This window comes from Hippocampus zosterae, chromosome 12, assembly GCF_025434085.1.
Source record: "Hippocampus zosterae strain Florida chromosome 12, ASM2543408v3, whole genome shotgun sequence".
Taxonomy (NCBI): domain Eukaryota; kingdom Metazoa; phylum Chordata; class Actinopteri; order Syngnathiformes; family Syngnathidae; genus Hippocampus; species Hippocampus zosterae.
This window is the reverse complement of record NC_067462.1, coordinates 18818914-18838802: the sequence shown is the minus strand read 5'-3', so window position 1 is coordinate 18838802 and position 19889 is coordinate 18818914. Positions and strand designations below refer to the sequence as shown.

The 19889-nt window shown below is 45.0% G+C and overlaps 2 protein-coding genes and 1 non-coding gene across 3 annotated transcripts; 2 read left to right on the top strand and 1 right to left on the bottom strand.

Moving 5' to 3' along the window:
• Positions 1–128: 128 nt before the first annotated feature.
• Positions 129–14632, bottom strand: wdr4 (WD repeat domain 4). Its single transcript, XM_052083052.1, has 11 exons — positions 14468–14632; positions 12731–12799; positions 12430–12567; positions 12201–12357; positions 10954–11066; positions 10813–10873; positions 7397–7501; positions 3609–3673; positions 3093–3282; positions 2322–2391; positions 129–582 (listed from the first exon to the last, which is right to left on the bottom strand). Exons 1-11 carry the CDS (start codon positions 14548–14550, stop codon positions 392–394), a joined length of 1242 nt encoding a protein of 413 aa, XP_051939012.1. The 5' UTR covers positions 14551–14632; the 3' UTR covers positions 129–391.
• Positions 14633–15524: 892 nt separating this feature from the next.
• Positions 15525–18333, top strand: LOC127612069 (zinc finger protein OZF-like). The gene is made up of 2 exons (XM_052083041.1): positions 15525–15991; positions 16788–18333. The coding sequence occupies exons 1-2, from the start codon at positions 15868–15870 to the stop codon at positions 18002–18004; spliced, it is 1341 nt and encodes a 446-aa protein (XP_051939001.1). The 5' UTR covers positions 15525–15867; the 3' UTR covers positions 18005–18333.
• A 981-nt stretch (positions 18334–19314) lies between these two features.
• On the top strand, positions 19315–19385 carry trnag-ccc (transfer RNA glycine (anticodon CCC)). The gene has a single exon. It is a non-coding gene; the product is annotated as a tRNA-Gly (tRNA).
• The last annotated feature ends 504 nt before the right edge of the window (positions 19386–19889 follow it).

Below are 19889 nucleotides of genomic sequence, written 5' to 3'. Positions count from 1 at the left end.
AAAAAACCCACGTCATCCAATTTAGTATATCGTTCAAATGTGAAAATCGCTCCAAGTCGTTACAAAGTCTTGTTTTTGGGTTACTCATTTGTAGTTATGTTGTGCTGTTGGCAAGTATAAAGAAAGCCATTATGAAGTGTTTATTAACTGTGACCTACTTTGTACATCAAGAGGCCTACTGTTAGCTTGGGACAGAATATTTCAAGATTCAAGTGTTGGCGCCCAAAAATGTCATGTACTTTTCAAACCAAAATTGACTTTTATAGATTTTGATAAATGTGTAAGGCAAATCAAAAATCTGCCAAACTCAAAATGATCCCATGCGATTAACATTTGTCATCATGGCTCATCCAAAAGCAGTAAAATAAATGGAAAACACAAAACAGTCAATTCATGTAGATGAAAAAGCCGTGACTGTTCCCAAAACTTCTTTTCTGGCCTTCTTGCCGTTGTTTCCCTGTTCCATTTTCCTCTTCTGCTGCTGCTCCTCCAGTCGTTGGTGCTTCTTATTCATGTACACGGTCATGTTATCAAAAGTCACCTTATGCAGATGTTCAAAACGGCCAGCAGCCCTCGTGGAAGCTGTTAAGAAAACAGAAGAAGGGTTGGAGGAACAGTTGCAATGAAATTCGATTAAGAGGTGAAATTGAAAATAAGAGTGCATTTAAGTATCCTGTGCAGTGAATTCTGTTTGAAAATATTTTAAAAGAAATATTAAGGGTCAAGAATGAGAACGACAGCATGAAATACACAAACATCGAGATGTAGTAGAAAACGGTTTAACTACTGGTTACACATGTAAATATTCCCACACATTTGAAATTATTTCTGGGCGTTGACTGGAACATAAGTGTGTTCTTCCTGCATCGTTTCATCTTGTTAAATGGACTTTTATATTATGATCACATTGTACATGTATAGTACAATATTGTATCAACTGCTGCCAACTCGGCATCCAATGCAGCCTGGTGATCCTGGCAGGGGGATGCTCTCCCCAGCAACTTCTTCCAACACTTCCAGTGGGGCTCCCGAGGCGTTCCCAGGCCAGCCGGGAGACAGCTCTCCAGTGTGTCCTGGATCGTCCCGGGGCCTCCTGCTGTTGGGACATGTTCAGAACACTTCACAAGGAACGCGTCCTAGAATCATCCTAATCAGATATCCAAACCACTTCATCAGTCTTATCTCAATGTGGAGGAGCAGCAGCTCGATTCCGAGTCCCTCTTGGATGACCAAGCTTCTCACCCCATCTCTAAGGAAGAGCCCGCAAATCCTGCGGAGGAAACTCATTCTGCCTCTTGGATCCGGGTTATGTTTTTTTTTGGTCACAACACACAGCTCCTGACCATAGCTGTGGTTGGAATGTAGTTCGACTGGTAAATTGAGAGCTTCACCTCTCGGCTCAGGTCTTTCTTCACCATGACAGAATGATCACCATCACAGCAGACGTTGCATCAATCCACCTGTAGATGTCCCATTCCATGCTGTCCTCACTCGTGAACAAGACAAGTGGTGAAACGGAGCCCCATTCCGATACATTTGACCAAGGGCTATGCCAATCGCGAGGCATACGTAGCACGCCAAGACGTTGAAGTTGGCAACAACAAGGGATGGAAAGCGCGACAATTCAATCTTTATTTAAGATGTTAGGGTTGTGATGCATCTAACTTTAGAAGCATTGCCCGTATTCTACTGTGAACTTGAAGTACCCGTGTTTGATTTGTGGATTGTTGTTTTGAAAATACTTTTGTTGACTTTTTAATGAGGGTGGCATGGCTGGAGACTAGCTAGCACATCCGCCCTCAAAGAACAGAGGTCCAGGGTTCAAAACCTGGCTCAGAGTTTCCTGCGTGGTGTTTGCATGCTGTCCCTGTGCATGCGTGGGTTTTCTCCGGGTACTCCAAAAACACGCATGACAAGTTAATTGAGCAGTCTAAATTGTCCCTAGGTGCGATTGTGATTGTGAGTGTTAATGGTTTCTTGTCTATGTGCGCCCTGAGATGGACACACAACCAGTTCAGGGTGTGCCTAGTGCCCTGACACAGCTGGGATAGGCTCCAGCACACCCGCGACCCTCATGAGGCAAAGTGCTGTGGATAATGGATGGATGGAGTTTGTGCTGCACAATACTTAACCGTGACATTTTTTAAAATATTACACACTATTTTTTTTGACTCAAATTAACACCTAAACTAAGAAAAACTAAACTAAAATGTTAAAACCTAAAAACCGCAAATTGAAAACGGATTCAAACTAACTAAATGCAAATCCTGCACACAAAATATGAAGCGTGCACGTCTGAATAAGTGGGCTTGTTGACTCACCATCAAGTGTCAGCCAATGAGGCTTGAAGATCTCAGTCACTCTTTTCAGTACACTGGTAGCAGTTTCACACTAGAAGCAAGTTCAAGGAATGGAGTAGAATTTGAGACGACGGCAACAGGTAATTTTTTTAACCTCACAGTTTTTATGTTCGACCTTACATTTATATTACATGCAGCTAACCTTGTTTATTTTAGATAGTAAGCCTGTACTGAACATGTTTCTGAAAAAGTATTTGTTTGAATAACTTGAGAAATGTTAATCCAGTGAAAAATCGGTTTTCATATACTATAGATCAATTCCTAGGGGAAATATTGCTTTGATTACCATATCATTTAGTTTTAGACTACCCGGACCGGAAAAATAAGTCATTCAAACCAAGTTTCCGCCCTGACAGCACTTGGTAGCTCCTTCAGCCAGAGACTGTTACACCCGCGCTGCAAGAAGGAGAGATACCGACGCTCGTTCCTACCGACAGCTGTCAGGCTGCTGAATAAAAATAACAACAATAATAATAATAATAATAATAATGATGTGAAAGACAATTGTAAATAGCACTGCGATTTATCCATTTTGTGTTTACATTGCACTTAATTGAACGGTGTTTGTTGTTGTTTTTTTTTCTTCTTTCTTCTTTCTACCTACATTCTTGCTGCTGGAGGCTGTAAATTTCCCCAGTGTGGTACAAATAAAGGATATCTTCACTTAACTTAAGTTTTCAATGTACCTTATCCAATTGTTAAAAACGCATGAATGCATTAAGGGTGATATACCTTCCAGAAGCATTGTTCAAGCTTGTAGATTTGAAGCAGCGTTTCACAGGAATCCATCAGCACCCAAAGCTGGCCTTCTGGGTCAAAGGTCATGTGAACTGGACAGCATGGCAGGGAAAGCCTGCTGTGTGGTACAAGTTTCTTCTCTTTATTCTCCTGGTTCAGCATGAAAAACTGAACTGTTGACATTCTATGAGAAGTAAGGAGAACATCAAACTGAAAATCTCATCCGACAGTTAATTATCACCAACTTAAGTTCCTTATTATAGGTTGTCTTTTGTTGCATCTGCAACATAAAATGTAACAATAACGGAAACCAGACTTATGTTCAATTGCTGAGTCACCTGTACAACTTGAGTGTATTTCCTTCAAAATGTGTTTTGAAATATGAACAAGCATGATTTAAATTTGAAAAGAATCCAGGTCAATGGCGATAAACAGAAACGAAAGTGTATAAAGGCTGTGACAATTATTTCAAAGACAAATGAAGACATTCACGAAGTCTTTTGCACTCACCTGTCACACTGCACAGCTATGTGACGCCCATCAGAGGAGCCAGTAATATGGCAAACAGTTACCTTCTGCGAATTAAATAAAAACAATAGATTCAAATTAAATTATTTTAATTCATTATTTCTATCCATCCATCCATCCATCATCTACCGCTTATCCGGGGCCGGGTCGCGGGGGCAACAGCTTTAGCAGGGAAGCCCAGACTTCCCTCTCCCTAGCTACTTCTTCCAGCTCTCCCCGGGGGATCCCGAGTCGTTCCCAGGCAAGCTGGGTGACATAGTCTCTCCAGCGTGTCCTGGGTCTTCCTCGGGGTCTCCTCCCGGTGGGACATGACCGGAACACCTCACCGGGGAGGCGCTCAGGAGGCATCCGAATCAGATGCCCAAGCCACCTCATCTGGCTCCTCTCGATGTGGAGGAGAAGCGGCTCGACTCTGAGCCCCTCCCGGATGACTGAGCTTCTCACCTTATCTCTAAGGGAGAGCCCGGACACCCTGCGGAGAAAACTCATTTCAGCCGCTTGTATCCGGGATCTCGTTCTTTCGGTCACGACCCATAGCTCGTGACCATAGGTGAGGGTTGGGACGTAGATCGACCGGTAAATTGAGAGCTTCGCCCTTTGGCTCAGCTGCTCCTTCACCACAACAGACCGATACAACGTCCACATCACAGCAGACGCTGCACCGATCCGCCTGTCGATCTCCCGCTCCCTCCTACCCCCACTCGTGAACAAGACCCCAAGATACTTGAACTCCTCCACTTGGGGTAAGATCTCCTCCCCCACCCGGAGGGGGCACTCCACCCTTTTCCGACTGAGGACCCCGGTTTCAGATTTGGAGGTGCCGATTCTCATCCCAACCGCTTCACACTCGGCTGCGAAACGCTCCAGTGAGAGTTGGAGAGCCCCGTTTGAAGGAGCCAACAGCACCACATCATCTGCAAAAAGCAGGGATGCAATACTGAGGCCCCCAAAACGGACCCCCTCAACGCTTTGGCTGCGCCTAGAAATTCTGTCCATAAAGGTTATGAACAGAATCGGCGACAAAGGGCAGCCTTGGCGGAGTCCTACCTCCACTGGAAACGATTCCGACTTACTGCCGGCAATGCGAACCAAACTCTGACATCGGTGGTATAGTGACCGAACAGCCCGTATCAGGGGGTTCGGTACCCCACACCCACGAAGCACCCCCCACAGAACTCCCCGAGGGACACGGTCAAACGCCTTCTCCAAGTCCACAAAACACATGTAGACTGGTTGGGCGAATTCCCACATACCCTCAAGGACCCTGCTAAGGGTGTAGAGCTGGTCCACTGTTCCACGGCCGGGACGAAAACCACACTGCTCCTCCTCAATCTGAGGCTCGACTTCCTGACGGACCCTCCTCTCCAGCACCCCTGAATAGACCTTACCAGGGAGGCTGAGGAGTGTGATCCCTCTGTAGTTGGAACACACCCTCCGGTCCCCCTTTTTAAAAAGAGGGACTACCACCCCGGTCTGCCAATCCAGAGGCACTCTCCCTGTTGTCCACGCGATGTTGCAGAGGCGTGTCAACCAGGACAGCCCCACAACATCCAGAGCCTTGAGGAACTCCGGGCGGATCTCATCCACCCCTGGGGCCTTGCCACCGAGGAGCTTTTTAACCACATCGGTGACTTCAACCACAGAGATAGGAGAGCCCACCTCAGAGTCCCAAGGCTCTGCTTCCTCCAAGGAAGGCGTGTTGGTGGAGTTGAGGAGGTCTTCGAAGTACTCTGCCCACCGGTTCACAACGTCCCGAGTCGAAGTCAGCAGCGCCCCATCCCCACTGTACACAGTGTTAGTGGTGCACTGCTTCCCCCTCCTGAGACGTCGGATGGTGGACCAGAATTTCCTCGAAGCCGTCCGGAAGTCGGCTTCCATGGCCTCACCGAACTCTTCCCACGCTCGGGTTTTTGCCTCGACGACCACCGAAGCCGCGGCCCGCTTGGCCAATCGATACCCGTCAGCTGCCTCTGGGGTCCCACAGGCCATAAAGGCTCGATAGGACTCCTTCTTAAGCTTGACGGCATCCCTTACTGCTGGTGTCCACCAGCGCGTACGGGGGTTGCCGCCACGACAGGCACCAACCACCTTACGGCCACAACTCAGATTGGCGGCCTCAACAATAGAGGCACGGAACATGGTCCACTCGGGCTCAATGTCCCCCGCCTCCCCCGGAACATGGGAAAAGCTCTGTCGGAGGTGGGAGTTGAAACTCCTTCTGACAGGGGATTCCGCCAGACGCTCCCAACAAACCCTCACAATACGTTTGGGTCTGCCAGGACGGACCGGCATCTTCCCCCACCATCGGAGCCTACTCACCACCAGGTGGTGATCAGTTGACAGCTCCGCCCCTCTCTTCACCCGAGTGTCCAGAACATGCGGCCGCAAATCCGATGATACAACTACAAAGTCGATCATCGAACTGCGGCCTAGTGTGTCCTGGTGCCAAGTGCACATATGGACACTCTTATGTTTGAACAAGGTGTTCGTTATGGACAATCCGTGACGAGCACAGAAGTCCAATAACAAAACACCACTCGGGTTCTGATCGGGGGGGCCGTTCCTCCCAATCACGCCCCTCCAGGTCTCACTGTCATTGCCCACGTGAGCACTGAAGTCCCCCAGCAGAACAAGGGAGTCCCCAGCAGGAGTACTCTCCAGCACACCCTCCAGGGACTCCAAAAAGGGTGGGTATGCTGAGCTGCTGTTTGGTGCATATGCACAAACAACAGTCAGGACCCGTCCACCCACCCGAAGGCGGAGGGAGGCAACCCTCTCGTCTACCGGTGTGAACCCCAATGTACAGGCACTGAGCCGGGGGGCAATGAGTATGCCCACACCTGCTCTGCGCCTCTCACCGTGAGCAACTCCAGAGTGGAAGAGAGTCCAACCCCTCTCGAGAGAATTGGTACCAGAACCCAGGCTGTGTGTGGAGGCAAGTCCGACTATATCCAGTCGGAAATTCTCTGCCTCACACACCAGCTCGGGCTCCTTCCCTGCCAGAGAGGTGACATTCCATGTCCCAAGAGCTAGCTTCTGCAGCCGAGGATCGGACCGCCAGGGTCCCCGCCTTTGGCTGCCGCCCAGCTCACATTGCACCCGACCCCTTTGGCCCCTCTCATGGGTGGTGAGCCCATGGGAAGGGGGACCCACGTTGCCTCTTCGGGCTGTGCCCGGCCGGGCCCCATGGGTGTAGGCCCGGCCACCAGGCGCTTGCCAACGAGCCCAACCACCAGGCCTGGCTCCAGAGGGGGGCCCCGGTGACCCGCGTCCGGGCAAGGGAAACCGAGATCCATTTATCGTAATCATCATTGGGGTCTTTGAGCCGTGCTTTGTCTGGCCCCTCACCTAGAACCTGTTTGCCATGGGTGACCCTACCAGGGGCATAAAGCCCCAGACAACTTAGCTTCTAAGATCATTGGGACACACAAACCCCTCCACCACGGTAAGGTGACGACTCACGGAGGGGTCATCATTTCTAAATGCCAGTAAAGCCATTCTGCTCTTTCCACTTATCGGAGTGGTCCCGCGCGCAGGGCGTAAATAGCAAAGCTCAAACTTCACTCTCCCAAGCCACTTTTCCAGCTCTTCCAGGAGGATTCCCAAGCCAGGTGTGTGTGTGTATGTGTGTATGTATGCATGGGTGGAATGTATAGATGGATATAGATAGATAGATGGATCGATCGGGTCTGCTCTTATTGACATGAAATTCAGTCCTTTGTGGTATATGACTTTGACACTCATGTTTGAGCATGAAAGAACATACTTACCCCCTCATTCTCCGTTTTAGGGACAAGTGTCTCTTCCAGGTCGTTCAAGTCCCAACTTTGGAGTTTCTGACCAGTACTATACTCCCACAGCTTCATCGTCCCATCCTGCAAATTAGAGAAACATTTTAAAAGCAGAGAACATCCCCCCGTCGGCTAATAGTGATGCAGCGTGTGATGCCCTGATGACTGTCGTGAGCAGGCTGCAAACACAGTCCCCCAACGCCCTGCTGATCATCTCTGGGGACTTCAACCATGTCTCTCTGTCGTCCTCCCTTTCAACCTTCAAGCAGTATGTAACCTGTGCCACTAGAGACAATAATATTTTGGACTTGTTTTATGCCAATACCAAGGAGGCATATAAACCCCTCTCCCTCCCCCCTCTTGGAAGAGCAGACCACAACTTGGTATTTCTCGAGCCTGTGTACAAACCCCTGGTGCACAGGCAGCCAACTGTGACCAGAATGGTCAAGAAATGGTCATCGGAAGCTGAAGATGCTCTGCGGGACTGCTTCGCGACAACCAGGTGGGAACTCTTCAGTGAGGTTCATGGGGAGGACATTGATGCACTCACTGACACCATCACGGACTATATAAACTTCTGTGAGGAGAACACCGTACCCACCAGAACTCTGCGGTGTTTTTCCAACAACAAACCATGGAATAATCCTGACATAAACCCCTGCTGAAGGAGAAGAAGAGAGCTTTTCGGTCGAGAAACAGAGAGGAACTGAAGGCCGTGCAGATTCGGCTGAGAAGAAAGATCAGGGAGGGGAAGAAGATATACAGGATGAAATTGGAGGACCAGTTACAGGCCAGCAATGTCACTGGTGCCTGGAGGGACCTGAAAACCATCTCAGGCCATGACAGCCCAAAGACAGTGATCGAGAAGGACAAGGACTGGGCAGATGGACGGAACCATTTTTTTCAACCGTTTCGACCAGTCGTCTGTCCCTTCCCCCAACCACAAACTGCAACCTCTCTCACTGAGGACTTCTTCTCCTCCCCCTCCTCTTTCGACCAGCTCTCATCAACCCAGTATGTCACCTGGTTCCTGCCTTTCCGTCACAACAGAGCAGGTAAGGAACCAACTGAGGAAGATGAATGTGAGGAAGGCAGCAGGTCCGGACAAGATCAGTTCCCGGCTCCTCAGGACCTGCTCTGACCAGCTGTGTAACATTGTCCAGCACATCTTCAACCTCAGCCTGAAGCTGGGCAGAGCTCCACAGCTGTGGAAAACTTCGTGCCTGGTCCCAGTGCCCAAGACCCCCCCACCCTAAGGAGCTGAACAGCTACAGACCGGTGGCGCTGACGTCTCACCTGATGAAGACGCTGGAGGGACTTATCCTCGCCCACCTTCGACTGCTGGTGAGCCCGTCACTGGACCCGCTGCAGTTTGCCTATCAGCCCGGCATCGGCGTGGAAGACGCCATTATCTACCTCCTCCACTCAGTGCTGTCACACTTGGAGAAGGCTGGGAGCACTGTGAGAATCATGTTCTTTGATTTCTCCAGTGCCTTCAACACCATCCAGCCCAATTTGCTGGGAGGCAAACTGCAGAATGCCGGAGTGGACCACCATCTCACAGCATGGATCATAGACTACCTCACAAATCGGCCGCAGTACGTGAGATTGCAGAGCTGTGAGTCGGACCGGCTTCTCTGCAGCACTGGAGTGCCGCAGGGGACTGTTCTGGCTCCATTCCTGTTCATCCTCTACACCTCGGACTTTAGACACGACACTCCAAACTGCCACCTTCAGAAGTTCTCCGATGACTCTGCGATTGTTGGCCTCATTACAGAAGGGGACGATCGGGAGTACAGGGGACTGACAAAGGACTTTGTGGACTGGTGCCAGCAGAATCTCCTCCAGATCAACCCTAGGAAAACTAAGGAGTTGGTTGTGGATTTCTGCAGGAAAAAGTCCTCACCAGCACCGATGAACATCCAGGGTATGGACATAGAGAGGGTGACCTCCTACAAGTACCTTGGTATTCTTCTGAACGACAAACTGGACTGGTCTACAAACACGGACACCCTGATTAGGAAAGGACAGAGCCGACTCTTCCTACTCAGGAAACTGAGGTCTTTTGGGGTTCAGGGGTCACTCCTTAAGACGTTCTATAACTCGGTGGTGGCCTCGGCCATCCATTATGGCATTGTCTGCTGGTCAGGCAGCATCTCAGCCCGGGACAGAAAGAGACTCGAGCGACTGGTCAGGAAGGCCAGTTCTGTCCTGGGTTGCTCCCTTGACACTCTGGAGGAGGTGGGCAACAGAAGGATGCTAACTAAGCTAAAAGCTATGATGGCCAGTCCCTCCCACCCCCTCCAGCCCGCCCTGACAGCACTTGGTAGCTTCTTCAGCCAGAGACTGTTACACCCGTGCTGCAAGAAGGAGAGATACCGACGCTCGTTCCTACCGACTGCTGTCAGGCTGATGAATAAAAAGTAACAATCATAATAATAATAATAATTAAATTATGTGAAGTAAAATTGTAAATAGTACTGCGATTTATCCATTGTGTTCATATTGTATTTAATTGAAAGATGTTTGTTGTTTTTTTTTCTCTTTCTCCTTTCTTCTTTCTACATACATTCTTGCTGCTGGAGGCTGTAAATTTCCCCAGTGTGGGACGAATAAAGGATATCTTATCTTATCTTATCTTATCTTATCTTATCTTAGAAACCAAATTTATTCACACTCTGTTGGCTTTAGCATTGTGTTGCTTTTAATTTACAGTATAGAGTTGGTTTGGATTGTGGTCCAGTCTGGTAACTGGCAGAAGCAACATAAAGAAAAGCGGGTCAGCTATGTCAGGTGTCCCTGTAGCCGTGGCAAACTTGGCGGTTGTCTGGTGAAGCTGAAATGGCAGCTGACAGGCTGTTTGTCCAATTCTCAGACACAACGTGGACTTTGGCCGCACTTCACAACGTGAACGCCCATCCTGGACTTGGTCAGCACTTGCCCATTGTCGACTTCTCTGGGGGAATTCGGGCCGCACTTCCATTGTCCTTTCTCAACACAGAGCGGGCCTACATGACAATGTGTCAGGCTCCACAATGAGCTGAGCCGTGACAAACAGCTTCAGAAAAAAACGGCCAGGTGACCGCCCGCTCATCAGCACCTAATTTTCATCCTGGGGCTCACTTGCGCCCCCTACAAATATTTAACAAAGCAGCCCTTGGATTTATTTTTCGTACGAAGGGTGAATTCTGTTGCACGTGACAATTTTCAATTCTGTTTGGAAAAAAAACAACAATGAAGAACTAGTATAATTTTTTTTCCACCTCACAATTGGGGCACTTTTTCTTGGTATATGGATGTGAATGCTTCTGCAATCCCCTTTATTACTAATTTTCACCACAACATTAATAAAAAGTATCTACATGGTAAATCCCATCCAAAAGATGACAACATACCCCTGATCCTGACAGTAACCAGGGCAGATCACCTGAAGGAACCAACAGTGAGCTGACAAACCTAACAGAATATAGCAAATCCATGAAATGTATCATTTGTGTCCCCCGATGGCGAACAGTAATAACAGATGCATTACTTACTCTTTGTGCCCTAGACAGAAGGACTGGATGCTGTGTGGAGAACAAAGGTGACTCACTCGTATTTTTTCATCACGGTCAGCAGTGATGATATACTTATCGTTAGGTGACACAGCCTAAAAGCAAGAATGAGGATACACGTTATATACACATGACTTGCAAGGCTCAGGGAAAAAAAAATGATAATTTTTTTTTGGGGGGTTGGGGGGGTGAAGCAGTTTTACTAATCAATTACTTTATTTGAGGTGCAACTTTCTCATTTTCAAGTTATCAACAGGGACCTGAATGAAGTAAGGGTTTATTAAAAAATAAAAGTTTTTATATATCTTAAATTCACATGGTGTATAGCAGCAATCTAATTTCTTGTCTTGCAACATTCTCAGTGGGTCAATTTCAAACACAACTGCAGTTGAGCTGCCACAAAGGGCACTCGCAGCCCTGGCCCGGTACGTTTGACCTTTGGGCTACAAAAATTGGGAGGCACATGTAGAACGCCGAGTCGCACCCCCCAAATTTTTTTTTTTTTAAATTTCCACATTTTGGCCCATTTTCACATTTTCAGGCATTATGAAGCATTAGGACATTTCGATTATAATATTCTGGTTTGCGTAAGGCCAATTCCAATGTGCCAGTATCCCAACCTTGCCATGGCTGCAAGTTTCTGTCTGGATTCTGCACCGATCGACCAGGACAAGATCTGTGGGGGGCCACTTACCTGTAGGGCTTGCTATGGAGAATTCTGCATTCCCTAAGTAGGGTTTTGAGTTTTTGCTTTCCCGATTGGGAGGTTTAGATCCGAGAGTGTAGTTAATTAATATTTGCCTTTTGCTTGTGAAAGCTTTTGAGACTCTCGCGATTACCAGCAATACGAATAAACTTGACAGCGCGGCTCTTTCGGTGGCACGCACAATTGCACATTGATTATCTGGCTAGTCTTTTTTCTATCCATCAGCATTACATTATTAAATATTCAGAATCATGTACGTCCTCACTGTGATACATCTAAGAATCTCAGTTATTTTTCTCCACACCAAATCGCAACCATCCATCCATGGGATGCAAAATTATTTAATGGCGGAACAACAAGCGCGTGTGAGATTTGCTTCATGTGACTAAAACCATCCCTCTTGTTGTTGTGTGCGGCCAAGAAATACAGATGAACGACTACAAATCATTTCTACCTCCTTCTATTGTTAGTACAAATCAAAGTTTTGGTAACACAGTACATGTATTAATGATGGTATCCTTACAACAGCTAGGATCATGGATAGGTGGCCCATCTTGAGCTCGCCTTCTCTCTCCGGTTGCATCACAGAGAAGGAATACACATCACCCGATTTATCAGCCACGAGCACCTCGTCCTCTGCCCTGTTAAACACCAAGGACGTGCCCCTCCTCACTAACCACCTGGAAAACAAACATGCACCTTCTCTAACAGAGTATAAATGGCCGGTCTTGGAGGATATGACCTAATTTTACCTGGTGCTGACACACTGCCAAGAATGCTCATACTGCAACAGGACCAGTCGTTTGGAGTCATCGGTGAGGGCCACCAGTTTCCCAGAGGGGGAAATTCTGAAGGCAAGTATAACGTCACTTCCAGTTGTCCCTGCAAGGCTGAGGTTGTGGATGACAGAAAGACAAAAAAAAAGGTTACAAAATGTCTTCATTTTGGATTCATCACTAGGATATGGAATGATTCCTGGAGTTCAATAAAGCTACATACTTGTTACAATTCGATTCACATTTATATGTTTATTTTGCAGTCGTCTTATTTTACCTATTGTCATCAGCCTTTGGATCATTTTCTCTTTTCTTGGCGGTGCTACAGTCAAATACAAATGGCTCTCTGCAACAAAACAATGATTCAATTGAAAGATTTATTTGAAAGACAACATCATCAAAGGAACAATTTTATGAGTACCGGTACACAATGAATTACAGTGGACCCCAGTGCGTTGAATTGAAACTCGGCTTACTTATATTGTTAAATACTTCAAGGAAGTACAACCAAACTTACCGGTAGTTTTGCTCCTGCTGTCTTTAAAAATAAAATAAAAAACGCCAGCGTACATGCATGCTACTATATTTTTAAGCTAGTCAATGTTTTACCATTGGACTAAGTAAAGAGGTTCAAGTATCACGCTCGAGACTAGAAAAAAACAACTTTAATTATGATTTTTTTAATGCTCCTTTCAAAAATAGATTTTTAAAATAGTTTTTTTTTTTTGTCACAAGTAGGTTGTCAATGCCCTCATTGACGACCTACTTGTGACAAAAAAATGTACTGTACCTTGAAAGCAAAAGCAATGGTGTGGTTCCAGAAATAAACATCCATCCACGTTCTCTTTTCATAATTTATGAGAGAAAGGGCAATGCCAATATCAATAAAAAACGTCATTTGTGACTTCAAAAATTCGTATCTGTATATTTTTCATTTTACGATCAATCTAATATTTTGCAGGTAAAGTGTGCAAACGTCCATCACCAATACTCGCCATAGCACGATGACAAAAGGAAAAATTTAGTCTAACTTTTTGGAAAAGCGCTGTCCTTTCCTATGTTGCAATGGAAGCATCTTTTCATCCCTCCTTGACCTGATGATGCAATCCAAAAATGTGCATGAAAGGTGGCATAAAGGTTAGGGCATTTTACTTTTCAAAGAGGATCACGGCACTCATTTTCAGGACCTGGAACGCCCTTCCACATTCCAAAAACATGCATGGCAGGCTGATTGAACACTCTAAATTGTCCCTAGGTGTGAGTGTGAGCACCCATGGTTGTTCGTCTCTGTGTGCCCTGCGATTGTCTGGCAACCGGTTAAGGGTGTCCCCTGCCTACTGCTCGAAGACAGCTGAGATAGGCTCCAACATGCCCCGCGACCCTTGTGCATATAAAGCGGGTCAGAAAATAGATGGTTGGATGGAACTGGAATACATCATCACTCGGCACAGATGTCTTCTCAGCGCCGACTTTGAACGCACCAGCATACCTACTCGAAAGCAATTTTAAGTCAAGTCAAATCAAGCTTCTTTGTCAAATATGCTCCATGTGCAACATACAGCACAGATTAAATTACTTTACTCTCTCAACCACAGTGCAAACATGCAGTGCATTGAAACACACACAGCTAAAAATAATGGCCAGCAAAGTGAACTGCATAAAAATACATAAAGACATAAATATATCAATTTAAACAAATAAAAACAATTAATAGTAAACAACAGACAACCAAGGGCACTTGTGATTATTGGGGGTTAAAGTTTAGGGAGTGAATTGACTCCAAAAATGTAGCTCACACAAGACAAAAGTTTGAAGACCCTTGCTCTACACATTCTGGCAATATAATTTTGACATCCAGTCCAAAATTAGACATTATTTCTAAGTAACAAATAATTAAATGTTAATGCTTGTAAACGGCACCGTGACTTCTAAACTTTGGAGGAGACACACGTCAGGTGAGTGAACAAACATTGTTATTTTCACCACAAATATTTCATCTCACATCTCAACTCACCTGTCCTGCTTGATGTGAGCCGCTATCAATTTAGTGCCACATGACAGAAACATCCACTCTCCACTAACACCGATTAAAGCCATGACTGTATTTCGGACCCCACGCGCTCTTCTGGCGGTGATGCTAGTCAAAACACGAGCTGTGTAAATCGCTCATGCGCAGAAGGTTTATGCTCGATCGGTAACTACGGCACCCACACTAGGACATAATAAATATAATATTATGCCGGTGTGTGTTAAGTCGCTCTCTCTCTCTCTCTCTCTCTCTCTCGCTCTCAAAAAAATTCGAACTCACCCTTGTTAAATAGGTATAGAAATAAGTTTTGAGCTGTTATATGAAATCAATCCTTATTCATAGTTGAAGAGCTTGTAGAGCTTTTTGTGTGTCTCTGACTTTGAAACTTTGGAACATTTATTTTTTTCACTGTATATACATCAAGGAGTTTGGGGAGCCATTTCAGAAGTGGATACCTGAGAAGCATCATGAGCCACTCCAACTGGAGTTAACAGACATTAGATATGGGATATTCATAGAGAATAGGAAACAGGGAATGTTTTCATAGATTTATAAGGTGTCGTCCATTGTTTTTTTGTTTTCGTTAGAAAAACGAAAAATTTGAAGAGAGTGGAGAGACTTAAAACAAAACAGCCGCTATTATATGTATTTGTATGCAAATTAACTGTTTATTGTAATGATGAAATAAAGACCTTCGAAAATTGATTTTTATGATTGGACATTCAGTGGTTAGCTTGGTTTGGTGTTTTTCCTGCTTCATTTTCAGAATTTCCGCTCCATATTAATCAATAATACTTACAAATAATTAAAAGTGTGATCAGGTCATAGTTATTTGTCACTGTAATAAAAGTAACAAGTTTGCAACAGGGTTGTAAATACGCACGAATGTTCGCTTTTTCTCGGGAGTATAAGCTTACTTATTAGGCAGCTCTTACCACTAACCAAGGAATAAAATGTATTTAGGTAAATACTGTACTGTAGTAAAGAATTTTTGTGACCTAGTGTGCTTGCTGTCTGTCGTCATCAAAGATGGCCGAAATTCCTGCGCATGCGCGACTCACATGGTGCAAGTCACGTATCATCAGTGACATTCCACAAACACCTTTTTGACGAAACTGTGACATACGCTGGACGAAATATTTCTTTCGCAATTCATAGTACCGCAAGTATTTAAGTCTTGACGTGGTACGTCCATCGCTACTTCCCTGGAATTCAAACAGCATTCATCAAATCTTCAAGTCTGATTTTTAAGTAATCTCGGTGCACGTTAAAGCGTCTCGGCCTGACTGAGCTTTCTTTGTTATAGCTTGCTAGCTGCTAATAAAGAGACGCGTTGGTCAGCCACAGGGGTGATCATAAAGTGATGTCATTGTTATCGTGTGAAAATGTGCGCAAGAAGGACCACAGAGTCTGAAGAGAAACTTTGTAAAGCAAAAGAGAACAAGTGGAAACTGCAACAACTGGACGCTATTTGCCAGTCTCAGCCTCGCAATGTGGTTCTCAGAGCAGGTTTGTTCACTGTTAACACCCAGTTTTTTTGCCAACCACATTTTGGTGTGAACAATTTTCCTGTGTGATGAAGTGACTTTATAGCCGAAGTAACAATGCAAATTCCTCTATGACAGGCCTGGTGAAGTGGGATTGGCTGTTTAGTAACAACGACAAAAGAATCGAGGTGGAAAACTTGATAAGAATGACAAGTGTAAATCAGAGCTTTAATAGTGAAACAGCTATACAAGCACTAAAAATAATTTAATTTAATGACAAACCAAGATTTGCTTTTTTGGATTAAAATAGTTCTAATCTACACACTTTAATCCAAAATTAAATACCCAAACAAACCACAATCCAATAAAAGGCCACATGAAAAGCATTACAATTTTTGATGTGTTAGATAAAAAGGGTGACAATACCTTAAAAGCTAAATTGTCCTTTTTGCGTGTATATTCGTGTGACCGGTTCGCCCTTGTCCAACATGATCTAATTTTTGCTTAGACAGTTTTGGACTAATGAGGAATAAACTGCTGATTTGGGTCTCAAAACCTATTCTTACAATAACTTGAAAACTAGTTGAACAAAGGCATACATTCCCACACAACTTAACTCCTCGTATCATTGGGACACACAAACCCCTCCACCATGGTAAGGTGACGGCTCAGGGAGGGTCCTTCAGATTTAAAAGGTATAAAAGTCAAATGGCCGGACTATAGAATTACTAGTGTTCAACAACAATACACAAGATCAAATTATTGAACATGATAATCGACTTTACCAAACCACGTGTTTGTCTTCTTGTGTCTTGCAGACATCAGGGAAGGCATTTATCCTGAGCAGCAGAAGCTAAAGTCCTTTCACATTAAAGAGGAAGTGGAGGACAAACATTCCCCAGAGCTCCTTGACATTAAAGGGGAAGAGGAGCCGGAGCCCCTTCACATCAAAGAGAAAGCGCACAAGTCCCCAATTAATAAAGAAGAGAACAATTTCATGGAGTCACCCTTGACCGATGTATGTTTGAAGATTGACAATGACGGTCACAATGAGAATAGCAGAGGTGCAGACCCTCCGAGCAGCAGCAGCTCAAGTCGATACATGACGACGAAAAATGATGAAGACCACCGTGAAGGATCACAAGCAAATGGCCTCTTAGCTCCAATATCAGACAGTGATGACACAATATCACAATTTCCTGACACCGATGATGATGTTGAGTCTGAAGGAAATATGACATGTTACGCTGATGACAAATGCTGGAAATGTTCTCAGTGTGGGAAAACGTTTGCTTACAAGTGGGGTTTGAAACAACACTTTAGAATACACACTGGAGAAAAACCTTTTGCCTGCTCAGATTGTGGTAAAGGATTCACTCAGAAGGGATACTTGAAAGTACACAGAAGAACACACACTGGGGAGAAACCTTTTGTTTGCGCTGTTTGTGGTCAAAGATATTCTCAAAAAACCAATTTGACAACACATTCGAGAACCCACACTGGAGAGAAACCTTTTGTCTGTCCGATTTGTGGTCAAAGATTCTCTGAGAACGGAAGCTTAAAAACCCACACAAGAATACATACTGGAGAGAAACCTTTTGCCTGCTCAGTTTGTAGTCAAAGATTCTCTGACAAGGGAAACTTGACAACACACACAAGAACACACACTGGTGAGAGACCTTTTGCCTGTTCAGTTTGTAGTCAAACATTCTCCACTAAAATACAGTTAACAAATCACACGAGAACCCACACTGGAGAGAAACCTTTTGCCTGCTCAGCCTGTGGCCAAAGATTCTCACAGAAAGGAAATTTAAAAACACACATGAGAACGCACTCTGGTGAAAAACCTTTTGTCTGCTCATTTTGTGGTCAAAGATTCTCTGAGAACGGAAGTTTAAGAAGACACTCAAGAATACACACCGGTGAGAAAAAATTTTCTTGCTCAGTTTGTAGTCACAGATTCTTTGATCAGGGAAGCTTAAGGAAACACACAAGAACACATAATGGTGAGAAATCTTTTGCCTGCCATTCTTAACTTCTCTCACAACGACCACAGTAAGAGACACAAATGTGCTGGTGAGAATAGCAGTGATCAAATGAGTCGTTAAATGAAAATGTATTTATTTCCAAATGAAATTAGTTCCTATGAGTCTGATTTTCAACAAACGACCTTGTGTGTTATGTATCTTTTTAAAGGTCTCTTGTGGATCAACAAGAAAATCAACAAATGGTAAAATTCTGAACACAATTGGTTTGGCCGGTGTTTTTGTGTTTCCATACCGTAGCTTACAAGCGTATTATTGGTTGAAATAGACTGTGAAGAAAATCTGACTCTCTGAAATAAAATACAACTCTTGAACCGGACGAATTGTGGCTCTAAATCTTCTTCAGTTTAATAAGTCTAGGCCTGATGACTTTGACAAACGTATTGTGGTCATAGTGTCCACGCCATCTACTGTCTGAAGGAAATATGTTTTACTATTTCCTATTTACTATGTTCTTTCTCCCAGCGGGTTGACGAGATTAAATTCATATTTGCTCAGAAAACCTCAAATAAAAGCAAAGCTTTTTAGTTCCCCCTACACTGTTACCCTGGCGACACATTGCTTGCTAAAATGTTTTTTGCCAATTTTGATGGTCTTAACATTTGTGATGCCATATGAAACTTGCCATACTCTTCATGCGTAGCTTCTCTGCTTATAATAAGATATTTTTTTACAATTACAATAGGGACCTGGCAGCAGTCGAAGCTTGGACACTAACAACGAAAACTATAACTGCAATCAGCTATCAAGGGTCTTCACAGCACTGGCTGCTAGCATGTAGAAGTACTCCATTCCATTCCATCCATCCATTTTTCCAAACCGCTTGATCCTCACTAGGGTCGCGGGGGGTGCTGGAGCCTATCCCAGCCGTCTTCGGGCAGTAGGCGGGGGACACCCTGAATCAGTTGCCAGCCAATCGCAGGGCACACAGAGACGAACAACCATCCACGCTCACACTCAGACATAGGGACAATTTAGAGCGTCCAATCAGCGTGCCACGCATGTTTTTGGAACGTGGGAGGAAACCGGAGCACCCGGAGAAAACCCACGCAGGCCAGGGGAGAACATGCAAACTCCACACAGGGAGGCCGGAGCTGGAATAGAACCCGGTACCTCTGAACTGTGAAGCCGACGTGCTAACCACTGGTCTACCGGGGCGCCTCATTTTTCCGCCCCTGTTTGAGTACTGTACTGGCAAATTGGCGGTTCTTTAAAAAAAGGGAGGAAAATACTGATCATGCACCCCGTTTGTTGTGAGAAAAATAGCCCTTTACTGTTTCCATCTCACATGGAAGACTGAGCACCACTGGTGTAGTGGTATCATGCAAGTATCCCATTCTTGCGACCCGGGTTCGATTCCCGGGCGGTGCACCTCCTTTCGATGAAGATCAGAGAGCATGTCCTTTCCCAGAGATAATTGCAATGTCATAAAATTTGGGGCAAATGGTCACCTCTGTAAGTGGAATAAGTTGCCCATACACATTAGAGAATGTGATGTTTTACCAAAAAATAAATACAATTTAAAAAAACATCAAAAACTTCAGGCATGTGGGGGTGTGCGTGCAAGGGAGGAGCAGGTGAACACTTCTAACTGTGTGCACTGTGGCTTGTTATTGTTCAAAAATGCAATAAATATAAATAATAATAATATTAATACATTTCATGTATAAGCGCCTTTCAAAACACTCAAGGACACTCTACAACCAAAACAAGAACAATAAAACCAGATAAAATTATAAATAATAAAAGGAGAGATGAATTTAAACTGAATATGCGATTTTAAATAGTTGATGCCGGCAATATCGCTGTCGCGAGGAGCATATAAAGGATACAACGTTGAAGATGTCTTCATACATATGGTGCAGGGTCGGCGGG